General features: G+C 33.7%; 5 protein-coding genes across 6 annotated transcripts; 3 read left to right on the plus strand and 2 right to left on the minus strand.

The window, feature by feature from the left end:
- Positions 1–544: 544 nt before the first annotated feature.
- LOC119631631 (putative histone-lysine N-methyltransferase 1) lies at positions 545–5108 on the plus strand (the record flags this gene model as incomplete). The annotated part of the gene is made up of 5 exons (XM_038024014.1): positions 545–1024; positions 1080–1749; positions 1811–2832; positions 2906–4720; positions 4953–5108. Coding segments are annotated over exons 1-5 (3723 nt in total), but the record flags the coding sequence as incomplete, so codon positions are not given.
- Positions 5109–7408: 2300 nt separating this feature from the next.
- Positions 7409–9571, plus strand: LOC119631633 (mitochondrial inner membrane protein OXA1L). Its single transcript, XM_038024015.1, has 3 exons — positions 7409–9124; positions 9178–9295; positions 9359–9571. Exons 1-3 carry the CDS (start codon positions 7526–7528, stop codon positions 9520–9522), a joined length of 1881 nt encoding a protein of 626 aa, XP_037879943.1. The 5' UTR covers positions 7409–7525; the 3' UTR covers positions 9523–9571.
- Positions 9572–9609: 38 nt separating this feature from the next.
- LOC119632366 (MIP18 family protein galla-2) lies at positions 9610–13770 on the minus strand. Its single transcript, XM_038025231.1, has 3 exons — positions 13734–13770; positions 10120–10346; positions 9610–10004 (listed from the first exon to the last, which is right to left on the minus strand). Exons 2-3 carry the CDS (start codon positions 10238–10240, stop codon positions 9631–9633), a joined length of 495 nt encoding a protein of 164 aa, XP_037881159.1. The 5' UTR covers positions 10241–10346; positions 13734–13770; the 3' UTR covers positions 9610–9630.
- A 424-nt stretch (positions 13771–14194) lies between these two features.
- Positions 14195–15262, plus strand: LOC119632367 (tax1-binding protein 3 homolog). Its single transcript, XM_038025232.1, has 3 exons — positions 14195–14348; positions 14426–14554; positions 14616–15262. Exons 1-3 carry the CDS (start codon positions 14295–14297, stop codon positions 14802–14804), a joined length of 372 nt encoding a protein of 123 aa, XP_037881160.1. The 5' UTR covers positions 14195–14294; the 3' UTR covers positions 14805–15262.
- Positions 15263–15474: 212 nt separating this feature from the next.
- On the minus strand, positions 15475–16625 carry LOC119632365 (translocon-associated protein subunit beta). 2 transcript variants are annotated; one of them, XM_038025229.1, is made up of 3 exons: positions 16515–16625; positions 16006–16381; positions 15475–15943 (listed from the first exon to the last, which is right to left on the minus strand). In XM_038025229.1, exons 2-3 carry the CDS (start codon positions 16378–16380, stop codon positions 15746–15748), a joined length of 573 nt encoding a protein of 190 aa, XP_037881157.1. In that variant the 5' UTR covers position 16381; positions 16515–16625; the 3' UTR covers positions 15475–15745. The 2 variants fall into 2 exon arrangements, with proteins under 2 accessions (XP_037881157.1, XP_037881158.1); XM_038025230.1 differs by having other exon boundaries at positions 16006–16402.
- Between the last annotated feature and the right edge of the window lie 4609 nt (positions 16626–21234).

Below are 21234 nucleotides of genomic sequence, written 5' to 3' on the forward strand. Positions count from 1 at the left end.
TGATTCTATTGTTAAGTTTTCAGCTCAAAATTTGGCTATCTTTTTTAATCATTTGGGTCGTACAATAGATCCGAAATCCTCTAAATCTCCATTCTACACCAAGACAAGACTGACATATGTTCTAAGAGTGTAAGCTGCATAGTCATGATTAAGTTTCATCCGTTTACGCAAAATAAAATAAATAATATTAAAGATTGGGTTCGATTAAAAAAAAAAACTTGACGAGAATTAGACTTCCGACGGTCTTTTTAATGTTTAAAATCAAAATTAATTAATTCGAGTTAAATTTGTCGGAGTTATGTTTATTTTAAACAAATATAATTTATAATGTTTAATATTGTACAGATTTGTATCATAATTTTAATAAAGTTGTTGAGTCCTATAGCACTACATATATTCACGAAAAATTAAGAATATGTCGGCTGTTATTATAAATATTGAAGACATCGTGTTAGACAGGAGGATAGAATTTAATCAATAACGAACAGATTGCTGTGCAGGTTTAAAGATATCTACGTAAAAAAAAATTACGCCATTACTCTTCTACGTTTGTAATGAAAATATGAAGAACAATCTTCTAACGAATAAGCGAACAAGTTCAATATTTTAGGTGCAAAAATAACAAAATATTGGAGCTAAGTCTAACAATTATATTTTGCATTTACTTCAATTCTTTAGTTAAACGCGAAAAATTTGTTATTTTGAATTGGAAGGGATAATTTTCCTATTCTATTTAGCGTTGAAAGGATAAAATTTAAATACCTATTCGAACAATTGGAAATTGTAAAATATGGCAACTCGGGAATATAAACAATCGCTCAGCTGTTGTGTATTATAAGTAGTTTTTTTCATTTACCGTGAGAGGATTCTGTAGGAAATTCTAGTGATTTGTTTACTGAAAATTTAACAATTCCGCTTAGCTTTTTAAATTTATAGAAATACTTCAAGCAAGGATTCAAATACAATGAACGATGCAACTTTTAGCAATTATGAGAGCTTCTTTGGTACAACTGCTACCCATCAGGTAAAAAATCAGACGTTAAAGAATTTACATTTCTAATTATATAAATAACTATAAGGTAAACGATCTAAACACCCTCATACAAACTATGGACTATGAAATTCCATCGTCACTGCATTATCTGAGTAATATAGCTAGCGTGGAAGTTAATCACATACCGACAACAAGTTCGAATCAAGCACAACAATCCAATATGTTTACCACATTTCTTACACATTCGAATCGACAAGACCAGGAAAACCATGTAGAAAAGCTTGCGATTAATTCATCAGTTACAACAAATTCATCTGGATCAGCGAAGAATGTTTTTGGGAATATACCATTTGTTCAAATACACACAACAGATATGCAACCACAACGTACCAATTTTGGTAATGTCTTTCGGCGCAATGTCAACAAACAAGAGGAAATCAAATCGGAACCCATTAAATCCGAAAATACCGACTCCATTACCAAAGAACGTGCTAACGCCACACCCACGCCGCCTACAAGAACAAATTCTCAAGTACCGAATGGGAGCATAGCTACCGAAATGATCGAATCGATGACAACCGAGAGAATAGAAAAAAATAACGATGACAATCGCCGTAGCGAGCAGAAACCGCAATTGTACAAATGCAATAAGTGTCCTTTTGTTAGCTTAAGAGAATCTGATCGAAATGAGCACTTAGTACTCAGTCATTCGGATGTGAATCAAACAAAAGTGCAACAATCAATCGATTGTCTCGGTATGATAATATCATAATTTAAGTAAAAAGAAAAAAATTACACTTTTCTCTTTTTCACCAGGTTGCTCAAATATATTTTATGCCCGAAAAGCATTAGAAATACATTTGCAGTTGGATCACATGATGTCAGAAACAGATGTCACAAAGTTAATGGAGAATTCCCTAAGACCAATAGCTAAGCACCTTTTAGATTTAAATTTAGATAATACTCAATCTTCAAGTCAAAGTCTTAGAAGTCAGCAAGCGCCTCATGAAACTCAAAGAAAAAGCCGAATTTATTTGAAAAATGTCGAGTGCTTACGAGAACCAAACCGTCAACCGATAGAACAAAATCCTATTTGCGAAAATAACACGGAGAGGATTGATAATCAAGTGACGAAAAATGCAAACCCACCAAAGCAAAAAATTTCTATTAAAAGTGTGGATGTATTAAGAGAGCCTGCCCTATTAAGACGGGACTACGAAATGCAAAATGGATTTAATAACTTTGCCACCACTAACAGCGACAATCAAATTGATTTAAACGTAGCATCTCAATTCAATTATGATCAGCCCACAGAACCTATCGAAAATGATTGCAAAGCTGTTGGTGAGAGCAGTAATGAGAATTTAGACCACGTCGGCGGTGGTGAAGAGCCTATGCAAAAATCTAGAAAACCCAAAATTTATGTAAAAAGTGTAGAAAGCTTTAACCTAATGCCGTCCTCATCACTGCCGCCTATAAGTACTTCGAATTATCTTAACGAAAATCACACTTTAGCTGGAAATAGTCAAATCTATGACTCAAATTTAGTGCATTTACCGTTTTTGTATGATAACAACAGTGTCAATAACAATCTAAATAATGGCAGCAATAGTTTCTTAAATAATCAGAACGATTCTGATAACTTCCAGTTTTTAAATAATACAAGTCACAACGGCAATAAAAATAATAACAATAATTACTTGCTGGATAATACATTATTTAGCTCAAACACTTTAGACTGTGCCTTAAATACTGCGCCCGTGGATAATTTGCCGCTAATCACCGAACCTACGCCACCACCAAATAGTTCACATGCAACTGAATTGGATTTTGATCTGGTAAACGACACCTTTTAATCTGATTTAACGACATTAAATGATCTCTATTAATCTGATTTAATACATTTTACAGAAGAAGACATCGTCATATTCCGGCTTAGTCCAAGAGCAGAGGGGTACATTGCATCTACGCACAGTTGATGAGTTGAATTTAATGAATAAAAATGAAGTACAAAATTTAATTGCTCCAAATTTAGATAATAATCATTCTATCGGTTTTATTGATAAAAGCTCGTCAATTAATTTGGATGCTATCAACATGTTGGGGGATAACTTTTATCCGGATGAAAGTTTTAAATTCCATGACTTAGACACACAAATGGTGAATGAATGGTCGGATAACTATGAGGAACTCGCCGAGGATATAAACTGTATTATAGCCGAGGCGCCCTGCAATCTGGTAACAGACAATTTGTCCCCCAATACAAAAAATACCCAAAAGGTTTCCAACGCAAATATTGATATTGATACGCCTCAAGTTACGTTAATATCTATAAGAGATATTGAAGAGTTAACTGGAGGAACATTAATACAAAACACTTCCAATATGGAAGAATCAAGCGGCCAACAAGTTACATTTACTGATCAGTTGCCTATTACTGAGGACACTGAGGTTCCGCCAGAGAATGTTCATGTTAACAATGGCAATTTTTCATTGCAAATAGAGATACCACAACAAGTCGACAGAAATGATAGCAATCTTAAACGAGAATTAAACAATTGTACTCCTGATGAAGTTCCTGGAAAAACTAAATCACCTGCTGATGGGACAACCAAATCAACTCTGATTAATTTAACCGCCACGCTACCGCCCTTAAGCGATGTTCCACCTTTAGCACCTGTATCAAATACAGTTGTCAGAATGGATCCCATACAAAGCCATAGCAAAACTCAGAGGAGCAACACTTGCAATGATATACGTTTACCACCTTTAGTACCAGTATCGCCTTTGATTAAATTGAATGCTACTGCAGGTCTGAACCCTTGCGGTAATGCAAATAAAGCACCTTCGGAAAAAGGTCGTATTTATGTTGCCAATAATTTAATGGAACAACCAAAACAATCGGTTGTGGTCGTATCAACTACTTCCGGTACTTCCGTGCGCGGGAGGCCGTTTGGTTCGAATCGTACAGGCATCACAAAATTGAGCCAAGATAGCATCCAAGCGGCTGAATCATTTCTAAAATGCTCGCTTAAAGGTTGTGCATTTCGTTTTAAAAAATCAGAAACATTGGACTACCACAGGAAATGCCATGATGAAAATTCCAAAAGTCCCCAAGCAGCTTTTTGTCCCGAATGTAAGTCGCATGACTTTAATAACTGGAATACATTGCATACCCATCTTTGGCGTAATCACATGATTGATATGGAATTGTATAGTTGTGAATTATGCAATTTTAAAACTCCTGTCTACTCCCGTCTAATTAATACACATGCCAAAATTCATTTTGATGATCGAAATTATAAGTGTGATCAGTGCGAGAAGGCTTTCAAAAATTCCAAACAATTAAAAAATCACAGAAGATGGCATCGTACACGTACTAATAATCGCGATGCAAATACGTTGAAGGAGCTGACAGCTATGCATCGTTGTGCGCATTGTGGGGCGTTATTTTCTCAATTAAAATCCCTTCGCGGACATTTCTGCAAAAACAGAGAAACCTCCTTACAGTGTGATATGTGTCAAAAATCTGTAAGCTCTAGGGCTTCATTAAAATTGCATATGTTAACGCATTGCGATTCAGATAAGCGTTATAAATGTCAGACTTGTGATTACTCAACAAACGATCATAACGCGTATAGGCGACATAAAATGAGCCATGAGCAAAAAAAAATGTACCAATGCCCTTATTGCGATTATACATCGGTTCAAAGTGTGCCGTATCAGGTTAGTAGAGGACACCTGGCATTTTATATAGATACCCGAAATATTTCCGCGCTATTGATTATTGATTTTGAATACAGGACAACTCATAACACACAATCTATTAATTATTTACTTTTTTTTATGCAAAGTTTTTATTTTTTATATACTATTATAAATAATGTCGAAAATTGTTATGGGATTACCACGTCGCGTCAAATTTGATCATAATACTGATGAAATTTTTGTGTTTCAGAAACATATGCATCAAAGACATCCTAATCAGGTTGATTCGGTGATACATAAATGCTCTCAATGTCTGTTTTCCACCGTTAATCGGGCACTCTTGACTGTACATCAAGCGAAACATGAAGTGTCCAATAGTCAACATAAAAATGATGATAATTCCGTAAAAATACTTAAAACTAAAATAAAAGTGAAAAGCAATTTATTCACTACATCAGATCTATCCACGGCGGGCAATAACATTAACAATACAAATACAGTGCAATTTTTTTCTGTTGAAAATAATATAACTTGATTTTAGAAAAAAATATAAAAAGCGTTCTTGCATTTTTAAATTAAATTCAGTTTGTTTTCAAGTGAAATAATAAGCTTGTTGCGGTTGTTTGTTTATTGTGTTACCCGTCAAGTTAGCGATGAGTTTTATGCAAAGATGGATTGAAATAGAAATAAAACGCAGTGGCAGTTAAATTTGATCAAATACGAAATTTTCAAAAACCATGAATTTATTTTGGATTCTTCTTCAGAAAAAGATTCAAGCAAATGTATAATCTAGTATAATATATGTAAATAATGCGGAAAATATATTGCACTATCCATAAGGCGATCCGCACCGTCAGTTCCTTCAAACTATTTGTATCACGATATTCGAGAGAGTTGGCGCTTAATTGATCGAATTGATCGTTGGTTATTAGAATCAAGACTTGTTTGTATATTTATTTATATGTTGCTTACAGCAAGTTGCGTTTTGCTGTGTACTTGTAGATGAAAAGATTTATAAAAAAAACGATGTAAAAGGGATGTATCTACTGTCGATACGAATACCGAGCATAAATTCACTATCACATAGTAATACGCAAAATTTGCGAACGCTTTAGTTAGCTTAATGGAGCTGATAATCTTACGATGCAATGACCACATATTTTGAATGCTTATAGAATCTCTGAGCCACATTTCTTGGTAGCATTTTAAATGGCTGCCCAATTTTTCGTGGGCATTATGAGGAAGCCTTTAAAGACTATCAATCTAGATGTGGTACTATCAACCTCATGGTTAACAAATAGTCAGGTTTGTTTCCCACAAGAGTGTGCAGGGCTTTAGTCATGTTGAGTATACACAGTCTACATCTTATAATTTTCCAAAACATATTAAGAGACATATACAAATATCCGAAAATAGAATGTTGAAACGTTGTACTTGACTGATCCGCTCAACTCTTCAACATATTCTCAATGTCATTTCTGGTAAATGGCACTTGTCCGAAAGAGCTCGTTTTTGCACTGCTAAGGAGTTAATTAAGGTCAAGATGATGAATCCTTCCTTTTTTTAGAAAGTTTTGTCTCAGTGATACTGTCTCTTGCAGCTACATATTTTCTTAGTTCAATCTTTCCTGTGTGAGGATCTTATGCCAAGAAAAACTTTTTCTTTATTACAACAACAGGTATGATATATATGTTGAACGTAATGTGTCTAGCTTCTCGGTAGTGAACCATCTGTTTAACACAACATATAAAGTCAAAATCGCGGAGGAACTTTATTCCAGTTTTATTGAATTGCTTGCCATTAGACATGCTATTAAGGTAACCATTATGGATGGTCATAAAAAATTTGTTTTTTTTTTTTTTTTTTTTTTGATAGTAAGTCAGCTCTGATTCTTATAAATAAGTGATGTTGATAATGAATATGTGTTTGATATTCATATAATGTTATAGGAATCTCAAATATATAACCGTCACCTGATTTTCATGCAAAAAGAGCTGAAGTTGATGGGTCGATTTCGTCCTCCCAATGATGCAATACGGGCCATTCGCAACCACATCTTTGAACAATTAAACGATGAATTGTGCGTGTTAAACCCAATCGTCTTTTCTATAAAATAATTCCGACATTTTAATTTAAATCTTTTTCAGAGGCTTCTTTGAATTCCTGGCAAATCAAAATTCTTTATTGACTCATGAGTGATCACACTTATGATAAAGCGTATTTACAAATGATTTGTGCTATACCATGTGATATTTGTGTAGTTTGCAATATTATCGTGCCTGCTGACCATCTAATACTCAGCTATCACAGGAGTTCTTTTAACTTCTTGAAGTTATATGATTGTCTCCTCGATCTCTTTGCAGCAAAAAATGTACGTCATCTCGGGAAATTATTTATAACTTTATTGGAAAAGCGAATTTATCTTTTTAATGCATGATAAATTATTTTCTTTTTTTATTTTTTACATTCAATCTTTTTCTATGGCTATAACGTTACTTTTTTGCTTTCAGCCAAAGCTTGCAAAACTTTTTTCATATTACTTTCAACAACTCAACAATCTACAATTGCACTTAACATTATGGCTTTACCTATTACGGCCGGGTTTTGTTGTTGTTATTGTTTTTTATATATACATTTCTTGCCAATAATTACTACTGTTTATTATCTGGACATATAAGCCATAAATTTATTGACTTTGTCCGTCTTAACTTAATATCCTAAAAAAAAAAAAAGTTTGCAACACTATTTTCGCATCAGTAACAACAACTCAATAATCTAGAATTACACTTAAAATCACAAAAAAAACAAAAGTGAACTAGCATAATGTTATTTAAACGTTTGCAAATGCTGCGTCAGGCAAAAGTGTTTAAATCAATTCATTTAAAGAGAAATTTGAATAAAAATATAATTGAAAAGATTGAACTTAAAAGAGCGTTGCCAAGAGTCCATGACATAACCTGTAAACTGGGCAAAAATTATGAGAAGAACAAAAGTGTTTTTATATCGAAGCTAAAATCAACTGCTGCTACTATTAATAATACTATCCCAATATTAAATAAACATGATAGTGATGCGAACAGTTTGTCATGCCGGGATGCAAAATACCATAGTAAAGAACAGTTTATGGATAATTTAAGTTTCCATGGCATAATCCATACCTATAAACTGGGCAAAAATAATGAAATAAACGGAAATTGTTCTGTCCGGAACTCACCACCAAAATACCATAGCCAATTATTGACGACAGCTGATGGAAGTTTCTATGACGTAATCTGTAAAGCCGGCAAAAATGATAAGGCAAACAAAAATTTTGTTATATCCAAGGTAACGCCAAGAGATGCTGGTATCCCAGTATTAAATAAACGGGATACTGAAGTGAGTAGATTGTACTACTGCAATGCGGAATGCCATAGTCAAGTACCGATTATGAATGATCAAGGCGTCCATGGGAAAATCCGTAAACGAGCTACAAATTATGAAAAAACCGAAAATTTGCCTATATCCCAGCTAACACCAACAGCTGCTACTATTCCAGCACTAAATAAACGAGATAGTCGTGTGCACACAGGGTCAGGCGGGAATGCAAAATTCAATAGTCAATTTATCGGGGCTTTAGGTTTGACTTATGTCCACACGGATGGTGCTGGTGAAATGACGGAAAAAACTATGGTTAATTTAGCGGATATACCAGCGCCTCCGGTAGTTCCGCCAAGTGCTGAAGAGACTGCAACACAGGTTGTAAATGCTCTCGGAGAGCCAACATTTGCTTCGATCGGCTTAGGAGGCTGGTCGCCGGTTGGATTGGTTGAAAATTGTATGGAGTTTTTACATGTAACTTGGGATTTGCCTTGGTGGGCAGCTATAGCCTTAGGAACGGCGGTCGTACGTACATTAATATTTCCTCTAGTAATCTTGGCTCAACGAAATGCGGCCAAAATGAGCAATTATATGCCACAATTACAAGCGTTGCAACTGAAAATGACTGAAGCTCGGCAGACGGGTAATGCTATCGACTCCGCGCGTTATGCTCAAGAAATGATGGTATTTATGAAAGAGAAGGACGTCAACCCATTAAAGAACATGATTGTGCCTCTTGCTCAAGCGCCGCTATTCATATCATTTTTCATGGGCTTAAGAACAATGGCTAATACACCGGTTGAGTCAATGCGAAATGGTGGACTCTTTTGGTTTACGGATTTAACTATAGCCGATCCCACTTTCTTGCTGCCCATTATTACAAGTGCCACGTTATACTTGACGATAGAAATTGGTACGGACAGTGCTCGTTTGTCGGCACAGAATATGGGAACAATGAAATATATCTTGCGAGCGTTGCCAATTGTTATATTTCCGTTCACCATGAATTTTCCAGCGGCAATTTTGACGTATTGGGCTTGTAGTAATTTCATATCATTGGGTCAAGTAAGAAAGAAAACATGTTGGGCTGAATGTTAATACTAACATATATTTATCAGGTGGCTGTTCTAAAAATTCCTTCTGTGCGCGAATTTTTTAAGATTGACAAAATGGTGGTCCATGCACCCGAGGCCTTGCCCATGAAAAAGAAAAAGTTTGTCGAGGGCATGAAAGACTGTGAGTTAAGAATTTCTTTTTGTTGTTGCGTAAATTACTCTTTTATTCATTTTATTTTACTAGCTTGGCAAAACATGAAAATTGCTAAGGAGATTGAAGAACGTCAGCGCATGGATGAGATACGCTTCTCGCAGGCCGGTAGAGGTCCTCTTGTCAAAACATACAAGTATGACCCCACCAAGCAGAGGACAGAAGTTTCTGCGATGCAAGCCAAAAAGAAAACTTAGTTTTTTTGCAATTAAGGATATAGCGTCTATTGTATTTTTATCTTTTATTACTTTAATTGAAACACAATTGATAACATAAAAAAAAAATTCTTTTATTATTGTTGACATTTAGCGCACAAATAGGCCTACATCTGTTTCTTTTAAAGCTATACATTGATTAATAACTTCAGCCAAATGTTTATTTTCCATAGCAGCTGCCACTCTTTCTTTATCTGCTAGCTGTTTGTTTACTGCATTCTCGGAAGCGTGTGTTCCTGGAGTTATTTCTACGGTTACTTTGAAACGTGGCGGTAAAGATCTTAATAACTTAACGCGTATGGACAAGCCAATTAAAGTCGCCATAGAACAGTGCGGTATGGTCGGAGTGAAATTGACAAAAACTTCATCGCAATCATTGCGAACTTTGATCAAATCTTCTTCAACAACTCTTAATTCTTCCAATGTCAACGGATGTTCAGGATCATTAATGTTGCGAATAAGATCTAGAATTTTTACGGCAATTCCCCGCATTTGCATTATTGAAAAGTAAACCAATTTATAAAATGCAACAAAAAATACGGTATAGAATTTTAGAGTTTGACAAAACAAAAATATTACCAAAGATTTCTCGCGTGTCGAAAGGATCTGGAATACTTTCATCGATATCTTCTTTGGTTATAGCCCGTTCCTTACATTTACTGTATACGTTGGGATTAAGATTTTCGATTTCCGTTGGCATTTTGTACCTGTTTTGTTATAATTACTTGGCTATAACGGGGCAATAGCTCCTTTTTTCTTATAGATCTTTTTTATTTTTTAAACAGCTGTCGTGAAGAGTTGCCAACCTTAAGTAAAAAGTAATTTTTATAAAATTTGAATTGCTTTCTAGCGAGTCTTAAACGCAACGGCGTTTGACATAATTTTTCCGTGACGTCAAAAATAAAAGAGATTTGTTTTCAAGTTATAAGTTTAAGGAACATTTTTCCTTTATTTAATTGAGTCAATAAAAGTCTTCTTGAAGCTCCTACTTTTGAATAAGTTTTTCTTAACTCTTTATTTCACTAATCAATCAAGAAACTTGCTTGTTTCTACATTAATTTTTTATTGTTTTTTTGTTCTTTTTTTCATACACTCGCTGGCTCTTTTTTGTTTTTTTAAGAGCAGTAAATTCCTTTTGGAGTTAGCTATAGATTAAGGATATTCAGATCAATTTTGCACTTGGAGTGACTTAAGCTAGAGACCAGGATAGAATTGACCTTGCTTGAAATATGACTGAATTTTTGGTGGCAACTTGGCACTTAGTGGAGACTTCATTATACCTGGAAGCTACTAGCTGGAAAAATGTAGGGGTAAAAATCTTGGCTCTTAAAGTTCCTTTGCCCTCTTAGAAATAGCCAGTTAATATGAGAAGCGTCCTAGAATGGGTATGGGTTTCGAGAAGGAAAGTCCAATACACCGTCTTAGTAGTGTGCTTTGAAAAGTATGTATTTTTTTTTAATATATAATCTGGAAAATTGTATGCGGTGCAATAGGCATATTGTATTTTTGATCGGCCTAAGGATTTGTATGCCGCCAAAGATTTCTTTGGAAAGGGCCTATTTTGCAGATTGGTTGTAAGTTTCATGATATTTGACCCAGATTGACAGATTTTAAAAGCTCCTTTATGGAAGTATTGTTAACTTTCTTAGATCCTTTTGCAAAACAGATGGTATTTGATTTGTTAGGATTGAAGGACATGCTTAAATTAGCACAAGCTTTGTAAAACAGATTCCCCTTGATAGCAAAATTATTAATTGGTTCGTTGAAAGACCTTTCTAAAGAAAAACCGAGACTAAAAAAAACTCGTCAGCATATTGAAATACATGTGTTTTGTTGTTCTGAATCCGATGTAGGCTAACTGTATATAGGTTGGAGAGCATGGGGCTGCCTTGCGGTAAAACTTCAAAACCTTCAACCGAATTTGAGCCCATAACTAAAACACGAAATGAAGGGAAAGCTAATATCCAAATCTAAGGGGTAGTGGTATTTCAAAAATTTCTTTGAATTTTTCAAACTTTACTCAGATGAGCAAACTCATAGGGCTTGTTGACGGGTAAAGAGAGCATTACGACTTTGTTTTAAGCCATTTTTTCACTTGATATTTCGAAACGAACTTCATTTATGCATATATTCGATGATATGTGTTAGATAAGACCGGGAGAGGGGGATTTCTGATGATCAGAAACTTCATAAATCTTTCCTTAACCTTGACATTTGTGGCCTTTAAAAGGCCAAACTCTTGAATTTCTAGTGCCCAGTGTTTCATTTTCGCTTTTCTTATCGCCATCTTCCATATTTTTGGTATTTCTATGAAGCTTCCAAAATTGGCGGGGTTTACATATCTTACCACTTTTTCAAACCGATTGAATTTTCTGGTCAAAGTTTTTGTAAAATGACTCAATTTCGAGCTCTTCATTTAAATTGGTTAAACGAGCTAACAGCTTTTTGTGAGATATGAATCTATTGATCCTTAGAGAGGAGTTGATACTAGTATGAAAAGTAATCGGAATAAGGCGATTGTTTGTTAGGTGAACTTGTCTTCTGACATTGAGTTGAAAAGTTATAAAATTTGAATACAAAAAGGTTAGGTCTACAGCGCCACTGGCAATCGAACTACTGGAACTGGAAGAGAATCTTGCCCCTATTGTTAGAGACTGTCACCAAGCTGCGCGGCTTTTGCCTAAAGAGGATTCCGTTTTTAAAGAGGACGGCTACCCCAACGCATCCGTCGACACGATATTTATATATCGAATTATAGTTTGAGACTTTCAAGTCAGACACATCGTCATCAGATAAGAAAATGTCAGTAAGAATGGCAAAATCAATTCCACCATATTTTCTTTAAATAGAATAAGTTATAGGGCATAGGCTTGGAATATACGACGTCATACCAATCAGTCATAAACTGAACTTTTACCGATATAAATAACGAGAAAGAAAAAGCAGGGAGTCTAGTGGGTGCTAGTCAACAAGCGCACACAAACATTTTTGCCGTAGCATGTATTCTACTTGCCTATAGAATGTTTTGAATAAAATTGTAGGGGATTCATGTTTAGAAAAATGGCGACAACTGAATAACGTGCATATAACTTCTTAAGCAAGTGCGTGGAGAAACGTTACAGGGTATATCAGTTTTATCATTTACAGCCCCGATCCATTCCTCTTTTATCAACCAAAAAAACAAGAAACCAACTAACTTTCTTTTTACAAAAGGCTGAAAATTCTTTTCCTTTGATAATTTTGCAGAAATTCATTGGTGTCATCGTCCACCGGCCTAATGGTTTTAGAATTATGTAGAATGATTCGTGTTCTTCCTTTATGGTATTAAGCGCAACAGACGTATCGAGATTCCCGGAGAAGGATCCTTATGCAACGCAGAAGGGCTCTGCGAGACACGTCAAACCAGTTACTTTACCTGTAAACGCGTAAGCACATTGTTTTTTAAATTTGTGAACAACTATATATATTAATTGTCACATGTAGAGTTATGCAGAAGTTCCGTGTTTCAAAAAAGGCTCATTTTACTTTACAAAAACTTGGTCCGAGTGGTGGTTTCAAGAAAACGTACATACCACTGGTAATGCCTTTAGCCATAACTTTGCAGTTGTTGACGTGTCGAGGTTACCGATGGCTGGTCCGTAGTAATTTATTTTTAATGCTGCGCAGCGTACATTTTAAGTTGTTATATCAAAAATGATAAACGAAACTAACGTAAAAGTTCGCAGAGAATTAGGATCAAGCTAATGTTTGGCTCCTTAATAAATAGTGAGATAAATCAAAGCATTGCGTATCATTGTTATATATTCAGGCAATAGTAGATATCCTTTGAAGCCGAGATTAATGACGCCGTACAGAACTCTATATAATATTTATAATAACCTCAAACATAACATATTTTACCTTGTGTATTTAAATCTTTCATATAATGGGTTTCCTTCTTTTCTACAACTACAATGGAATTTCCATTAAATCGTTATTAATTCCTTATGTTTCGTACTATTTATAATTAAAATTACCGGTGCTTTATAAATTACATATCAAATCGATTTTTATAGTTCTCACCCGCGTAGTGCATAATTTTTCATGGCAATGACTCATAAAATGTTATGGTTATATGCTTCTATTCTATAATATTACTTGACTTTATTACATAATAACAATGATACTAATAAATTTGTCATATTTTAACTTACATTTGTAATGTATGCTTGCCGATTATTTCTCACATAATTAGCTAAACTTGACACAATAGCGACTTAAGCAAAGCTTAACGATTATTCTTATTGAACTCGAACAAAGAAAGTTTTTAAATCAAAGGAAGAAGGCACAAAACGTGGTCAAACATCTTGCATCTAAAGCTTTTTTTGTCTGGTCACCGGAATATAAGTAATCGCATAATGTCATTGCCAGCTGTTTCTCGTTTTGACCATTAGGTAAAATTCAAGCACTTATAAATACAGAATGCCCTCATAAATGACATTAAAATAAATGAAACTATGCTTAAAATTTCATTAATAATTTGAGATAAAAATTAATTACTTAAAAAAGAAAAACCAATAGACACCCTGCAGTTTATTCAAAAGTTATATTTGAAATTTGCAAATTCTTCCTTTTTTTTAATCCAGGCAACTCTGTGTAACTTTGACAATTTAATTGGACAATTGTTGTGTGTATTTCGCATAGTAAAGTTAAAAATTGCAACAATTATTTTTATAATATTAAATAGGTAGTTAACAATAAAAACTAACATAAAAATGGCTAAAATGGCATTTCAGCATCAAGCCGGTACGGCTATGGAATGTTTGAGTGTAAGTAAGAAAAAGGATTTTATCTACGAAATTTTTAGTTATGAGGCCGGAAAAATTTAATTAATATTTCAATCTAGATACCCATCACGTTGCATAAAGAAAAGGATTACGACCACGAAGGTAGAGAAATACTAAAATGTGGCTTTAAAATCGGCGGAGGCATAGATCAGGATTATAAGAAAAGTCCACAAGGCTATACGGACTATGTAAGCTTTACACGCCGATGTGGACTAGTTTTAATTTTTCATGCTTTTTTGAAATTTTTAGGGCATTTATGTCACCGAAGTACATGAAGGAAGTCCAGCGGCCAAAGCCGGATTACGTATCCACGACAAAATTTTACAATGTAATGGATACGACTTCACTATGGTCACACATAAAAAGGCAGTTAGTTATATACGAAAGAATCCAGTTTTAAATATGTTGGTAGCCCGTAAAGGTGTCACGTCATCATAAAAGTAAGGATATACTAATCCTTATTGGGAAAACCCAGAGTCCCACATATTATTAAATTTAAGACTTAATTGTGGCTAGTAACAAGCGGCTCTCCAACGTTCAACAATCGTTGAAAACTTTAAGATCTCTGCTAAAGCATACTAATTTTCAGACCCATTTCAAACGTCGATAAAAACTTTCCTAATAACTACTGTTGAAAAGACGAAAAGCATTTTAAAAAAATCTGGCCAAGAGAAATTCCAGCTAAAAATAAAATTGATTCTGAAAGGAAAATAAACACTTGTGGCCAAATTACTTATGTAAGATGTTATACATTAATAGAATTTTTAAAAGAATTCTGCTTTTGTACTTAAGATAGAGAGTTTTCCAGTATCACCAATATTCTTATTCCATTTCCCTCAACAAAGAGTCGTTCAGTTAAAGTTTCATGTGATAATAATAACAACAAATTAAGTTTTTTTTTTTTTATACAAAAGTGTAATATGAAAATATTTCAAAGAACTTTGAAAGAACAACTTTTATTGGAAATAAGAAAAACATTTTTTTTAATCTTTTTTTAAAATAATATTAGCGATGAAAATGTTTGATTATTTATAACTGAAAGTAGTTTATGCATATTACCGTGAACCTTAAGCTGAACATTGGAATTTCAGTGTAAGTTTAATTTTGTTTTTTTTAATAAATTTTTATTTAAAAAAAATCTCACATGATGACATGTTGTATGTAGTCTAAAAAATGTAAGCATATGCGTTGAATTTATCTATAGGTGATTCTCCAGCAGTGCAAAACTCGTTATTAAAAGGTCGATGAGTTAAACAACTATGAAAGAAAATTGTAAACGTAGAGTATGTTATCTCCTTTCTTTTCGGCGTTAAATCTAAAACGATTTTTGCTAAAGTCCTCCTTCCGTGTAACGATATCAATCGAACATATTGGAGATCTTAATGTTTTTTATTTTTGCCGTAACGTTCGTATTTACTTTTGGATGAATGCCATAAGGCTAGCGGTATTACCAACGAAGGGAGAGACATAATTGCAAAGGCAAACCAATCAAAGAAATGAGAAGAAAACCGCTTATTAAATTCACCCAAGTTTACAATGCCACCTTCTCCGGGTTCAGAGCTGATTGTTAACTGTAGCTATAATAAGGAAAATGCAATGAAATTGGTTTCTTTTGTTATCTAGAACAGTGAACACGAACCTTTTCAGCTTCCTCTATTGGTTTATAAGTAATTTCGGCAGCAGTAAAGTTGAAATATCCATAGGACTTGGGACGCACCACAAGCACATGGGTGTAGTTAGCTTGAGGCGCTATACGTTCTACTGTGGCGGTGGGTTGGCCACCCACGATTTCAAATGCCTCGGGATGAAAACCATTATCAACCAATTTTACATTAGTCGCAGCACCGTTGCCTACATTATAAATAGTGTAGCGTACAAGTAAATCACTTTGTTCCACTAAATATTTATTTAAAATTTGTTTAGAAACTAATAACCGAGCACTACTTTCATCGTCTGTTAGGCATTTACTGATGCTACATAAAATCCCAGTCATTAATAGTAGAAATTTATGCATTCTGCAAAGAAATATTTGAAAACTTATTTGTTGACGTGTTAATGTCTTAACAAATTTGGAACTTTGAAGGTTTTAGCAATAGACTTTCTTAAAGTAAAATGTTTCTCTCAATTTAGTTATAAAGAAAAACTCACTTTTTCGGAAATTTTTGACCAGTTTATAAGAAGAAAGAATAATCCTAATAAAATCCTCTGCCTCGTAGGCTTTTAGAAAATTGAATGAGTGGAGCGTGTGTCGGTTGACGTGTTAAGCTTCGTTAATAAACGTCATTTTTCGTTTGTTGCCAATTATGTACAAAAGCTGGATGATTTATAACATTTGCATTACTACAGATGTTAGATGATAAGCCGTTAAGAAAATGTTTCTTATTTAAATATCTATGTTAAGTTTAAAAGTAATTTAAAGAGACACAATGAAGTTTACGTAAGTAATAATTACAATGCAAACAAAATCTCCGTTTGTATAATTACTTAAAAAAAGTTTCTCATATCTATAAATATATCGTATCAAGTAACGTTCAAATGTGTGCATGTGATAAGAAAGGGTTTTCCATTTCTGTTCTGTAAAAAGTTCAAACCATTGCATTTTGTACGAAATTCTCAAGTCTGTACTCCTAGAATCCATAGGTTAATCTTCGAAAGGTCCTTGTGATAAGAGTGGCTCGTTCTTGGAACGGTTTACTGTTGTTACCTCACATTCCAATAATGTCTTTCCTCTTAAACTTCTAAACTATTTAACTGGCCACGGATTATCATCATAATCACCACATAACATATGCTTATAAGTTGGTACTTAAGCTAATACTGGTTGGGATCAGTATCGCTCGTTCGCTCAATGCTTGCTTCTTTACTATATTCGTTTATGTAGATTTGGCGGAGAAATCAATTTCTGTGATCGACTTAGTAGTACGACCACATTCATGTATTAGTATATAATATTAATTGTAAAATTATACCGTAAGTACTTCAAGCCAACATTCACGTTTGTTGTACTGTACGGTATACTGTCTTAGTCCAAATGGGTTTTGCAATAAATAAATAATTAAAGAAATATGTACATATACCAATGGTTTTTTTGCATTGGAAGTATAACATTCTACATAATTATTCCATTTCCAACCACAGACTAATCTTCCTAAGCAATTCAAAAACTCTCTCTAATAGAGTTCAATGACTGTGGTATGAAAAGATTAAAGCCTGGCGAGGATGCCATGCTTCAATGAAATTGCCGGCACCTGCACTCCAAGCGGGAATGTTATGGAGAAGTGTGGTCTAAGTACTTATTCGAACACAACTTCTCTCGAAGCTTCAATGAAATCATGTTGCAACTTTTTCAATCGACTTCGAAAAAGTCTACATCGTATATTAAACCTTGTGAAATTTCCGCGCATTGTGTGTAAGTTTTCAATTACATCAAATCTTTAATGTCACATGGGCTATTTAGAACAAGAGTGAATAGTCATCTTCCAAAATCTTTTCCTTCAGTAAATTGGATTACCTAAGGATCTCCTCCGTCTGTCACGCTTTTTTGAAATCGCTATCATTGAAATAAGTCAGATACTTTGCCGTGTCATATTCGAGAAGGAATGACCATGAGTTCCAAACTAAATTAATTATAAAATAAAATATAGTCGGCCAGTGGCCACCGTTAAATATCCTTCATCATTTTGCTTCATACAGTTTTTCAAATAACAAGTTCGTCCTTGCATAGCCCTCATTTTATAGGCGTCTCTTAGAGCCATTTGTGTGAGAGTTATGTATGATTTCTGTCATTCGAAATTTATTTCAAAAAAATATTGGGAGAAAACGGGGCAAATTTGAAGTTTGTTTGGAATATTATAATCAATAAAACGTAAATAAAAGCAAAATTATGTAAAATTTTTGATAAAATGAACGGAAGTAATTTCATATAAATAATAAAATTTCGTACTTTCATTTCTTAGGAAAACTTTGAATTGCGGATTTTAACTCTGAGTACATATCACTTTTTTTTATTTTATGTAATATATGAACACATCAAAATATGAATTTACCTGCAAAGAATGTGCAAAGGCAACTTTAAATTTCAATCAATTTTTATAGTTTAATTTTGAGAAAACATCTAAAAACGAATTTATTTTTCATATTTTGTATTGAAACACAATTTAGTTGGAAGGTGCAGAAGATATGCCGCTTTCTCATGTCTTCGCTGGAGGTCTCTCTCCTGCTGCACAAACATTTGCAAATTTTCCCATCTTCCTTGGATCGCATCTGGTTTTCCGCTTTTGGATTGAAATCCGCTATTGACTTTGAAGAATATAAAAGCTTAAGTTATATTTTTAAGCTTTACGCAATTGATTACAAGCTTTAGGGAATTAAGAGTATTAACTAGATAATTGGAGTAAAAAGCGAAAAAAGAAGAACTAATTCTCTTATCTTTCACTAATTTAGTATTTTTGTTTTAGTTCAACTGTTTATAAGTAAACAATATTATGTGGGATTTCATTCTTCAATTTACAGCTGTCTCCTTTCATAAATGCAGTATTAAACAACTAATACTAATGCAAAGCGTTTGTTGTTCACAATTTACTTTTGTTAATAAAAATGTTCCAGTCTATCAATCGCTTAATGAGCCTGAACTGTAATAATGCAAACCAATTGCAGAAAGCGAAATTCATCCTTATATTATACAGGCGGACTTTGAAGGTTTTCTCTTTTTATAATTCCTTTCTTTTGTGTTTTGCTATTAAACATTTTTTTTTTGAGAAAGGAAATTATAAAAATTATATTAGCGATATTCCGCAATTTAATAGTTTATTGTCCCCTTTTGCAAAAAAAGAGACCCCCTACATTGGTATACGCGAACACAATATAGTATTTGTTTTGCTTGCAGAAATTTGTTCCTACGGGTACACAAGATGTGAAACAATTTCAAATATTGCGTAAAAATAATCAGCCGAAGGGATTTGTTGTTCTTCTTCTTTTGTTATTCAGAAAATTGACAACCCAAAATTCACCTGGGATGATTTTTGTATGAGGCTGTATATTTCTGTTGTATGATTGCCATTTACCCTTTTTCCATAATATCATTTCTATCAACGTAATGCGAACGTCATATCGTTACACAAAGTTATTTTGCAAGCCCGTTTAAAAATTCTTTTGCAAAGACACTTTTATGTTAATATTATTATCTCCTGGCAATTATGCAATATTATCATATAATACTACCGTTGTTATCATTTTTGTATTATCTTGCTTTGACACATCTTTGTTATCATATAATATTTACATTATTTGGAATACGGTCATATTTTTATATATATCCTTATTCTTTGATATTGCCTTTATGTATATATCGTTTTACATCGTATAATATTATCTTTAAATTTCATATTATTAGCTTTCCATGGATTTCTTTAAATATCCTTTTCGGCAGAGCGTCAGAATTGGCGTGAAAGTGGGGACTGAAATACGGCCCAGCACACAAAAATATAGTGTCGGTAAAGCGGTATTCGTCCGAAATTAGATTCGCAGTTTCCGTTTCTTAAAATACCTAGTCTATAATGAATCCTGGTAAGCACGGCTTCACCTGAGATCATAGATGAAAAAACGTTACACTATATGCATAAAATATATATCTAATATATTTTACGTTTATATATTTTTTAAATAAAATTGTTGAAATAATTATATTTTTACACCTATCGCTGACGAATGGATGTTAATTCTGAATTGATTAAGCAATGTTTGTCCGTCTGTATGAGTTATTTTGTTAACACCTTCCTGGTCGCAAAAACGGCGATATCGACTTCAAATTTGGTAGAAACATTGACAGTTTTTGAACTCAGATTGGTATTGTAAATGGGCCAAATTGTTGGAAGCACAAGTCCGCAGTGCAGCGTAAATGAACGCAACTCTGTTTTTCTAAACAAAAATTCGTTGAGATTCGCTCATTACTCACGGTTAGTTAAAATCAAATCCAGAAACCAGGGAAAGGATAAGAAGAAAATAAATCGGTTTTTAATGTTATTTTTTGAAATTTTTGAAAGAGTTATTTTCAGCCGTAACGTTCACGTATATAGATGTAGGGGATTTTTGTCGGTCTATTTTTATCTTTTATCTGTCTGAAAAAGGCGATAAATATGTATATATAATATCATGTTTCTGTCTTCATAATCCCTTATTGTAATAGCTAAACCAGAAGGACGGAATTATAAAAAGAGAAAAAAAGTCCAAAGTCCTTCTGTAAAAAATTTGGTTTAATTTAATGGTTCCTCCCTGTAATACGCTACGTACAAGAAGGCATTAACAGTCTTAGACATAGCTTCATAGTTTCATTTTTCCCAACAAACGAAGAGAGTGGGTTAATCAACACAAGGGGATACATTACGCGTCCAATTTTCTATGTAAAAATTGAAGTAGTTAGAGATTAAAACTATTTAGAAATACGTATACTTTAGACTCTTAATTAGTGTAAAAGGAAACTGAAAACTATATAAATACAACTCTGATTAAAAATCAATCAAATCGAATATGCTACAGATGCATTCCTTGATCCTTCGAAGGACCCACGTTGGTTATATCCCGACTGTAGGAAGCAGAATATTAACTTTTATTAGCGGTTTACGGAGAGAAGGTTGGGGTTCTCCGAACTAAGAAAGAATCTCGAGTTCCAGAAAAGTGGGAATTTAATGCTAAGAAATGATAACATAATCCTAAAAAAAGAAAATAAATTTCTGAAATCAAAAACTGAACTTTCGAACATTTATGAACATCCGTAAAATGATTAATAAACAGAAAGGTGGAAATAGGTATACAACGGCATGGAAATGCACACACGAAAGCCAACCTTTTGCATTCGGCATTGTTTTTTAGA

The sequence above is a fragment of the Glossina fuscipes genome, unplaced genomic scaffold (assembly GCF_014805625.2).
Source record: "Glossina fuscipes isolate IAEA_lab_2018 unplaced genomic scaffold, Yale_Gfus_2 1, whole genome shotgun sequence".
In the NCBI taxonomy this organism is placed as follows: domain Eukaryota; kingdom Metazoa; phylum Arthropoda; class Insecta; order Diptera; family Glossinidae; genus Glossina; species Glossina fuscipes.